Source organism: Otolemur garnettii, unplaced genomic scaffold, assembly GCF_000181295.1.
Source record: "Otolemur garnettii isolate 467f Iridium unplaced genomic scaffold, OtoGar3 scaffold00008, whole genome shotgun sequence".
Taxonomy (NCBI): Eukaryota; Metazoa; Chordata; class Mammalia; order Primates; family Galagidae; genus Otolemur; species Otolemur garnettii.
The window spans coordinates 17,156,252-17,166,846 of record NW_003852403.1 but is presented as its reverse complement, the minus strand read 5'-3'; the positions used below and the strand labels follow the sequence as shown (position 1 = coordinate 17,166,846).

The 10,595-nt window shown below is 43.3% G+C and overlaps 1 protein-coding gene across 1 annotated transcript; it reads right to left on the bottom strand.

The window, feature by feature from the left end:
• Window positions 1-425: 425 nt before the first annotated feature.
• On the bottom strand, window positions 426-10,338 carry PBLD (phenazine biosynthesis like protein domain containing). Its single transcript, XM_012801306.2, has 7 exons — window positions 10,186-10,338; window positions 6,608-6,717; window positions 6,483-6,512; window positions 4,920-5,008; window positions 4,483-4,661; window positions 2,835-2,897; window positions 426-1,590 (listed from the first exon to the last, which is right to left on the bottom strand). Exons 1-7 carry the CDS (start codon window positions 10,319-10,321, stop codon window positions 1,478-1,480), a joined length of 720 nt encoding a protein of 239 aa, XP_012656760.1. The 5' UTR covers window positions 10,322-10,338; the 3' UTR covers window positions 426-1,477.
• Window positions 10,339-10,595: the final 257 nt, after the last annotated feature.

Here is a 10,595-nt window from a genome sequence, read left to right as displayed (position 1 = left end):
CTGTCTCTACTAAAAATAGAAAAACTAGCCAGTTGTTGTGGCAGGTGCCTATAGTCCCAGCTACTTGGGAGGCTAAGGCAAGAGGATTACTCGAGCCCAGGAGTTTAAGGTTGCTGTTTGCTGTGACACCACAGCACTCTACCCAGAGTGAGACTCTATCTCAAAAAATAAACAAAAAAAGAACTTAGCACGTATGTGAGAGATCAAATTCAAGCCCTTTCAACTATGCATTTATGTAACATTATTCATATACTAATAGTTCAGTCCCATGCTTGGTGAAAACCCGCTAATGACTCTTGCCTTTGATACTATTACCCATGGATATGCCATGATCAATTGGGAGGCCACTGGATACTCATTAAGTTAAGGCACTGAAGCCTTTATTGCAAATCAGGAGAAACACAAGATCACTGCTACAAGAAATCCACTCTTACATGCTTTAATGAAAACAAAAATAGGCAACATTGTAGCAGTTAAGATAAAACATTGGAGATGCTACAGGAATTTCTAATTTATTAGCTTGCAGTTTTTGAGATGGCTGAAAATTGCCATCAATGACACCGCCTTATGCAAACACTCCCAATGATGTGAAAAAGGTCCCCATACCAAAGTCAACTATAGGTACTCAATATTAAAGATTTAACTGAATTTAAAGTTATATTGAAACTCATTTTATTAAGGCAAAAGAAGAATCCCTTTTAAGTTATCACTCTACAGTCACATATCAAGAAGAAAATTAAGAGATTGCATTACTTTTAGTACTTAATTTTATTATCACAGAACTAGCCTAATAAACACTTTTTTGTTTCAATTTTCTGGGTTTTGTCTTGACTTTTAGTTACTGTATGTGAGTCCAACAACAAAGGAAATAGTTTTTGAGATACATTAAAATTACTTCCAATCTTGCCTCACGCATAAGAACTGTTCTCACTTTGATGTTTTCGTGGCCCATGCTTGTCCACATCAGTTCACAGGCTCCCGAGACGAGGCACGACATTGCTAAGATTTTATGGCATATTGTATTTTTTTTCTTATTTTCATATCATGAAATATTTTTCTATATTTCCATGTAGTTACTGGGTCTGTTTAATGGCTACAAAATCTTCTATCAGGTACATCTAAGTTTAAATGGTTTAATCTCACTCCTCATAAATGTATTCCTCCTTCTCTGATTGGTAGTCATAATCAATTAGGTGATAACATTACTCTATTATCCTTTGTTACTGGTTACTTAAATTTCAAATACATTCACAGGTGGGGCCCAAACTCCATTAGTTCATTAGTCTGGAAGCATTATTAAATCTCCATTACCATGACTTCATTTTTCCCTTTTTTTTTTTTCCTATTTTTTGCCAACTGCAGATCTTGGGACATTTTTCTATTTTTAACATGCAAGTTCGCTAAAGGCAGCCCCTTACATTACTTTTTATGCAGAAAATGCTTCATCGTTAGTGACACCATCACAGCACAACCATCTCTAGGCTGTCAGCGTGCCCTCTACAACAACAGCAGCGCCTCCCCTAATGTCAACTCGGCCATCTGGACGTAGTGAAACCTCCAGCTCTCCTCCTCGGCGGGAACACTGAAAGGCTAGAGAAAGCATAGAACAGGTCACAAATGAAGAGCATTTTCACCCTTTCAATGATCATTACATGGCGAAAGACTTATTACAAACCCCAGAGTCCTCCCAGGTCAGTTTTTCCTTCATCTGTTTATGGCACTGCCCACTCTCACCCCCATTCTCCAGAAGATTGAGCAAGCCACAAACTCAATTTGATCTACACAACACACAACTCCACGTCTTCCCTTCCTGAGCCATTTCCTGGGCCATTTCCTTTACTACTTCCTATAATGCCCTATACACACACACCCCACCAGAGCTTCTTCCCCAGCTCTCTAGGAATAAGCAAGAATGTGTGAAAATAAATCTAAGATGACAAAGGGTGGTCTTGGCCCTGCTGAGAAGCCCTGTCTTCTCAACTCTAAAGAGGACAGAAGGAGTTTGTTCACTCAGAACATATTCGAGCAACCACATATGCCAGGCAGACCGAAGGGGCATGGCCTCAGGCTCAGGCGCACTGTACTCAGGAGAAAAATTAGACTTGCTAAGGAAAATGAATGGCCACTCTGCTTTCTCCAAATCAGACTCACAGAAGCCTAATCCTTCTTTAAGTAAGACTTCCATCCTTGGCCTGGTATGGTGGCTCACACCTATAATCCCAGCACCCTAGATAGCAGAGGTAGGATGAGCCCTTGAGCTCAGGAGTTAGAGACCAGCCTGAGCAAAGTGAGACACTGTCTCTACTAAAAATGGAAAAATTAGCGAGGCATGGTGGTGGGCACCTGTAGTCCCAGCTGCTGTGGGAGGCTAAGCCCAGAAGATAGCTTGAGCCCTAGAGTTTTGAGGTTGCTGTGAGCTAGACTGAAGGCAGGGCACTCTAATTCCAACAACAGAGCAAGACTCTGTCTCAAAAAAAAAAGCAATTTTTTTGATTCTGGCCTATGACTAACAATAGCAGTAAGGAACCATGGCAATAACCAATCACATTGTAAATAACCTTTGTGGGCCAAAGTTATACAGCTAGTTAATTTTATTCGACAAATACTTATTAGACAGTTACTGTATCACCAGTGCCTGTGTGTTGTAGGGGGCAGAGGTGGAAGATGTTTGGGTAGAAGATATTTAAGGCTTAAGGAATTTAAAAACTTTTCATTTTCACATGGATGATGCATAACGTTTTATTATACTTTCAAAGGAATAGTACGAGTACATACGAGAAGGGACACTAGCTTAAAGTTGGGCAAATAAAGACATTGGAAAAGAACTGTCTTACCACGCATTTCTTTCTTCCCCAGCTGCTGGGACCAGTAGCTGCCGAGTACAGTGTGTGCAGACCCTTCAGAGAAGTGACAGGTTACAAGACAATTCCAAAGAAAACAGGGGTAACTCTGTGGTAAATTCACAAGCAATCCCTTGACTAACCCTTTGATCACCTAAATCATGTTGGCCAAGCCATGGCAGAGGGTAGAATTATGAATGGAGATAGAAAAGAAAACAGAATTTATGAATAAGTTCCTTCAAATTATGTATCAAATATGTCTGACAGTTTCTTAAGCCTAAATTAAACAACAGGGTTTAATTCTTGTCTACCAGCTCACTGTCAGCCCTTGGTAGGAAAATCAAGGTCTTCACATAAATTGTTTTGTCTTTCCAAGGAAAGTATCTCCTTCCTCCCAGGGTACATATGCAAGGACAAGTGGGGACTCGGACAAAATTTTCCATTGAGCAAACACTCCTGGGCTTTTGCTACCAAAAGAACTTTCTTTTTAGTGAGATATTTTTTTTCACATGATTTTACCCTAGAGGTTAAGATTGCAGATTAGATATAAAAGTAAAGACCCAAAATGTAAAGTAATAACTTACAGAAAAGTCTTTGTGGGAAAAAAGGATGGGGAAGAAAAGATTCCCCCTGTTCAGAAAAACTTATTAAGGGCTATCGGATGTCCAAGTAGGGTGACCACCCCCTGGCTTTAGCACTGAAAGTGCCACATCCAGAGAAACCTCTCAGTCCTAAGCAACCCCAGATGGTTGGTTATCAAAGTCCTAACACCTCCACACTCCAGAAAAGTATTATTATTAAAGGACAAAAAAAAAAGAAAACTTGCATTCTGTGCTAATTAAAAACTTTGTGAGGCAGCTGTGCATATGCAAATTTGCTCACAACTCTTCCATGGGGAAGTTGGACTGTTTGGATAGTGGTGGGCATTTTCCTGAGTCTTTAAAAAGTGCTTGTTTGCTGAGGTTTGAATTTCATGTGTTTTGTTCCTCAGAGAGTAACTAAGCCTTCCAGTCCCTGCCACCTGACCAGAACAGGAGCCTGGAGGCCTCTGCCTGGCCTCCTTTAGTCCTGGCCACGGCCCCTCCCACCAGCGTCCTCCAGCAGGCACTCCTGTGCTTTGCTGCTCAGCCCATTGCTCCCAAAGGGCGTGAGAGCACGAGGCGTAACATCTCTGCCCATCTCGGATTCCATCCTTCTCCTTCAGCTCTAGAGTACTGCCTCACAAAGCCAGTTTTGTTATTGTTAAAATAGCTAATAGCTACTGGGTGCCAGGCACTGTGCTAAGCACTTAACATGCACTGTGCTTCCATAACCCTATGAGGTATCATCATACCTATTTTCCACAGAAGAGAACTGAGACTCTAAAAAGTTAAGTCACTTGTCCAAGGTCAAGAGCTAGGAAGCTGGGGATGCACACCTAGGCTGTCTGATACTAAAGTTTAACCCGACTGTACTGCCTCCTTTATTTTGTGTTTTTCACAGGAGGCTACAATGAAAAGATGGAGGGAGAGAGGAAGAGACAGAGAAACAAAGGCAGCTCAAAACCCAAGCAACCTAGAAGGTCACATGAAGGGCACTTGAATGGCATCTGTTATTCCCCTCTTCAACTGTTTAACCCTCTCAGGGCTCCAGTAAGAAGTACCTGTTACAGGGTCTTCAGCCACACCAAACCATGGTGAAAAATATCTGGAGTAAAAGTCAAATGCCTGGGTCTGCCCCCCAGGCTCTCCTTTCAGGGTGAGGATGAGTCCTTTCACCTTCCCTGTGTTCTCAACTTGCAGCAGGTTCCCTGTGTTCACTTTCAGGTTCTCCAGAAATGACCTTATTCATAAACAGGATGGATTAGGACAAATCCACAGACCACCCACTGCACACACTATAAAACAGACCAGGGTGCGCTTGCCCCAAAAGCTCAGCAGGAGGGGCGGGAAGAACGAGTAGTGATACCTTCCCACTGAGGAAACAAACTCTCTGGCTGCACCAGTCCTGTGACTGGACACAGCACAACCAGACCAGGCCAGAGCTATAAATGAGGATGTTCAGCCTTCTCCGAAATGCTGACACAGTCAAAATACTTACCTGTCATAAGTATCACTGAGCCGGACAAGGAGCTTTCGGGTATCTGGAGAATAGCGGATGTCCTGGACCAGGGTATCGCCTATGGCAGTCTGTGGGGACAGACCAAAAACTCAGGAGCATGCCCTCAGTCAACTCCTTGATCCTCTGAAAGAGGTAACAACCTCTCATCGAGCATCCACGGTGAGCGAGGCACACCCATCATCTCCAACCCCTAAAATTGTTAGTTCAAATTCAAGGCACAAGGTATTGACAAAGGATGCCAGTTTCCTGGCTGCCAAAGATGCCTCTGTGAACCTTGAAATAGGCATTGCTCACAAGTGCCCACTATATGCTCAGTACTCACAGATCCTCCAAATGGGTATTTTCCCCAGAAAGAAAGAGAAAGAGGCCCAGGTTCATGAGCACACATACACAGAAATGTTACCTGCACACACACATGGACACACATAAGGTCTGACAAGTAAGTTCACAAATTCATCCTAGGAAAAGTGCTGCATGTCTCATCGCTGCATATCACTACAGTTACCTTCAAAGGACTCCCCTGGGGGAGCTGTACACTGACACTGGCACCTAGTCCACTCCTCAAAGTAATTTTGGAACTCTTTTTCTGGAATGACCATCAAAGCTGTCGACATATAAGGTCTGACAATGAAGTTTGAGACCTTGCCCCCGTGCACTTATGTTGGCTGCACCGTACAAAGAAGGTCTCAGTACTGTGGTATGTCAGTATCTTTCAGCTGTGCTCATGTCAATGTGGGGCAGTGTCTTGCTGAGTGGCGGGCGTGCATCATTGTTGTGTGGTTTTGTGTGCCTTACAATGACAGCTCTGATGGTTATTCCTCACAGGATAACATTGAGAATTAAGTGGGATAAGGCAAGTGAAATCTTTACCACGTGGCACTACCCAGAGCAGATGCTCTAAAATGTTATCACGAGGAGGCCAGGCTATGCATCTCATCTTCTCTGCCAAGGTATCCATGTTTTCCTGGCCTCCTCTATCAAAATGCAGCCCTCCCACCTCAGTCTCATCCTTCACTGCAGAAACTGGGGACACTGACAGATGCTAGGCAGCTTCCATTCTTTCCCTCAACCATGAGTTGTATGAATTTTATGAAATAACCCTTTTCTGCCATAAATTCCCAGTTCTCAAGCTCCAACTTGTATGGCCGTGCTCCAGGCCCCTTCCACTCCCTCTACCTAGAGGAGGACAAAAATTCAACATCCCTTCATTTCCCAAAGGCTGGTCTCCTCCCAGAAACATTTCCTGGCAGACTCCTCTCCCTCCTCCTCACCACCCCCCTCCAGTTCTTTTGCTCTCATCTGCCAGACAACCGTCTCTCTTTCCCCCACCCTACCATGGAGACTAGTATTAACAAGTAAGAGCCACGGAAAACTGTTCAACCTTCTCACCAAATAGACTGAACATTAAAATTCAAACTTGAAATATCCTAACATTTATAGCGGTAAAAGGCCTATCTCTGGGGATCAAATGGTCCCGAATCTTTTGTGTCCAAACACAACCAATTCATAGGTTCAAGTCTAGATTTGGTTCTTTTCACCAACCTTTATCAAGTCCTCTACTTCATGAAAGTCCTAGATGGGGTTAAAAAAAAAAAGACAAAAATCATTGTAAAACAGGTGAGCTGTTGGCTGTACACAATTTATGGCAATAATTGGAAAGAGCTGACCTGGGGGTAGGTTGGATAAAGAGGAAAGTCCAGGATGATACCATCCTCTGCTCTTCTGGCCTTTAGTTCCCCGCTCAGAGTGACAAACGTCAGAGTGCTGTTCACATTTTCTGGACAAAAAAAAAAAAAAGAATTAAGAAATAGAAAATTAACTTAATTATATACTTGTATTTCTATCAGCTTTTTATTGCCTTAGATTTTTCTGGCAATGCCCCCTTTTACCTGGGGCCCAGGTTTGGGCTGTTGGGTTTACAATGGAGAAAACCCTCACTGGATTCTAACTTGAGAACAGAGAACAGAACTGATTGGACTTGGCATTACACTGCAAGGCTTCAAACCCAGCTCCTGACTGCTTACTGACTGCACCCTTGAGTGACTGAGAAGATGAGATACATAGCCTGGCCTCCTTAAACTTCAGTTTCCTCATCTATAAAATGAAGCTGATAATAATTAAACCTACCTCATAGGGCTGTTATAACATCTTCTAATGCAGATTTTTAAATATCTACTAACATTAACTATACAGTCATAAACTCTTCTAGTCTGAGATTAGGGATGACAAATAAAACATGTAAGTTGTGGGTTGTGCTCCCACTTAATGGGCACAATGTTAGGGTGTATGGCACACCTCTTGGGGGCAGGACACAATTATAAGAGGGACTCTACCTAACAAATGCAAACATTGTAACCTAATTCTTTGTACCCTCAAATTAACCTGAAACAATAAAATAAAATGTAAGTTGTAAACATCAGTCTTCTATGAAACGAATCAGGTTTATTTTATATAAACCAAGCTATACTATACATAAAAGTTTGATTTAAAGAATGCACCACAAATGCTGATAGCACTTCATGCTATTGATGCAACTTGGGCCACTTATCAGTGTGTATAATATTTTTAGTAAAAACAAAGATTTGTGGCATAATTCTTTCCTGTCCTGCGATAGATAGTTCTGTAAAACTTAAATCATATCTCAAAGGTGAAGAAATTAACTTTCATTGAGTGTAAAATTAACATTCTCAAAACTTAGCTTTCTTCTTTGAGACAGAGTTTCACTTTGTCTCCCTTGGTAGAGTGCTGTGGCATCATAGCTCACAGCAACCTCAAACTCTTGGGCTCAACCTATCCTCTTGCCTCAGCCTCCTGAGTAGCTAGGACTACAGGCACCTGCCACGATGCCTGGCTATTTTTAGAGACAGGGGTCTGGCTCTGGCTCAGGTTGGTCTCAAACTCCTAAACTCAGGCAATCCACTCACCTCGTTCTGCCAGAGTGCTAAGATTACAGGCCTCGTGAGCCACTGCGCCTGACTAGTTTTACTCATTATAATTGGCGTAGGATATTATTTACAAAGCATTTTTTCATACCTTATCTCATCAAACCTTAAAATAGCCCTATGGCGGGGGGTGGGGGACGTCCAGGGATTCTTATTCCAAACTTCAGCACCATACCAACCCATGTGGGGCCGAGTTTTCACAGGTACTCAATCCAACTTCAGTAAAATCTGTTTTTCAAGACTGAGTTTCTGAACAACATGTTTGCTTGCTTTTGCTCTTGTGTCCTATCCACAAAAACCAGAAGCATCCTTTTGAGACACATATTGGATGACAGTATAGCAGCACCTTGGCCTAACTCTCAACTTCCTCTCCTGCCAATCAGGCCCTCTCTCAGGAAACCCCGGTCCCATAGGACACACCCAGGGGCTTTGCCTTTGCTGCACCTCTGCCCTGAATGCTCCTTACACGCCAGCTCTTTGGCCAGTCTTCATCTTATTCTTCAGCCCAAAGATTCCCTTTTCTAGTGGATGCTGTTATGCAGATTCTACACCCACCTCCCACCTCAGGGCTGGCCAAGGTGAGGCAGTCAGCCCCGTGGGCTGCAAAATGAAAGTGGGTACTTGCTCTCAGATGCAACCTGCGGCCTCACCCGCTTCCCCTCCACCTGGCCCTGATCCTGCTGCTGGCGGCATGGATGACCCACAGCTCTCAGCTACATGCCTTTTTGAGAATTGCCCTTGGCTGAATGGAGCTGCCTTGCCCAAAGTCATAGTATCTTTTCCTGCCTTTGGGGACTGGTCCTCTGTCTCTATTTGGAACTACACTGAAAGCACATGTAGAGAGAATCAGATGGAGTCAGGCTAGGGCAGACATGGCACAGCTGGCCTGGTTGCTTTAGGTCCTGCCTGACCTTCACCCCCAGTAAGTCTCCCATTTTTACTGTTTTGTGAATTTACCTCCCACCCTAAAGATGCCTATCTTGAGTAGTTTAGGTGGATTGATTTAGGAGATTAACTTTTGAATTGGAATGTTGTAATAGGTCACTGAGGTGTGCTGATTATTATTCGGAATAGGAGTTGGTGCCATCTTTGAACTTTTATGTATAAGACCGTAATGTTTAAAATGGAAGAACAGAGCAGTGTTGGAGAGGCTACTCTCACTATCCTCCAGAATCACGGACCTAGTGATAAAGTTTGGTGGACTTGTCCCCATCGCTGCATATTGGCTGACAGTGACCGGCGGCCAGACCCTCAGGTAACAACACTACTTGAAGAAATTCCCAGCTTCAGAGCTCCCTGTGGACTTGGCCTAGGCCTTTCTTTGTTGCTACTAATTTGCAGTTCAGCTTCTCCCTCTGTTCAATCCCCCTTTCTTTACTCCCCTACTCCTGCCTCTAGTTCCTTACTGTGGGAGTTTGTCCTGCAGCTTTACCATTTCCCCCTAAAGTAACTCCCTTACTCCTGGGGGGGTCCCTTCCCCAACCCCCTCCATCATCCTGTCATGTCCTTGTTTACATTTCTGTTTGCTGCCTGTGCTTGTTTGTGGCGTCTTGTCTCCTCTATCCTGTGCCCACAAATCCCTGATCTTTGTCCATTAATCTAAATGCAGCTAAGATAGAAACTGGCGGGCAGCGCCTGTGGCTCAAGGAGTAGGGCGCCAACACCATGTACTAGAGGCAGTGGGCTCAAACCCGGCCCACGCCAAAAACTGCAAAAAAATGCTTAAAGCTGAGACTAAATATGTTTCCTTCCAAGGAAAAAGTGTTCAGCTAAAAGTAAAAGAGATAAAAGAAGAAGATGATGATGATGTTTATTAGGATAGTTCAGTATGAAATAAAGGAAAATAAATTTTAAAAAAAGAAGAAGAAACTGGCAAGATTAAGGGGCTGTAACTCCTCTTAAGGTAAATGTGTACAGTTGGGACCCAGGAAAATCTTTAAAAGTCAGAGCAAAGACGCTTTTGCCATAGATTTTATTTCAGTGATGGTGGGGAAATATTTGGAGCACAGTGTCCCTTTTGGTCCCCTGGTATCAAATCATGTGAGATGACTATTCTGCCCATGCCAGCTCTACCACTGTGTTGCTATTTAAAATAAAATGCCATTCCAACCGTGGCTTTCCAACAATGCCAGCGCATACTCAGGAAGGTCAAAGTGTTACTGAAGGTTGTTGTTTTTGTCTCTGCCTCATAAATTACATGAAATGAACTCTGCAATGTCTTTGGTCAATCAGAAAGAAAGAGAACTGTTCTTAAATATTTGCTGTTTTCTAAGTGACAGACACATTAAGGAAAATCATATTACTTATTTTGTGAAACAGCACAGCTGCAGAAGCCAGGGTGGCATGGCCACAGAGCGGGACTTCACTTGCCGGTGTAAACCACCTTAGTCCAAAGCAGGAACCTTCGGAAGAAAAAAAGCCAAAGAGAGACGAGATCATTTCCAGGCAAGCAGGTCACAAACTTCTCATTTGCTTCTTCTGTCTTAAATACTAATAGCCAAACATGCTGGGGAAGCATCCTGGTGGTTTCTGGTGCTAGGTCTGGAACAAAAACTCTCAGGTTCATCCTCACCCCCAAACCCACCTCAACTGCAACTCAGATCAGAATCTCCTCCTCTGTCTACTACGGCATGAAAGTAATAAATGGGTATTTCCTTTGGGTGCCATGGCTCATGCTTATAATCATAGCACTCTGGGAGGCCAAGGAGGGTGG

Coding starts and splice junctions, on each gene's coding strand:
- PBLD (XM_012801306.2), bottom strand. CDS start 10,321: ATGATCTCGTCTCTCTTTGGCTTTTTTTCTTCCGAAGGTTCCTGCTTT. Junction 6,718..10,185: donor TGTGCTGTTTCACAAAATAA/GTAATATGATTT, acceptor TTTTTTGTCCAG/AAAATGTGAACAGCACTCTG. Junction 1,591..2,834: donor GGGGAAGAAAGAAATGCGTG/GTAAGACAGTTC, acceptor TGCTTTCTCTAG/CCTTTCAGTGTTCCCGCCGA.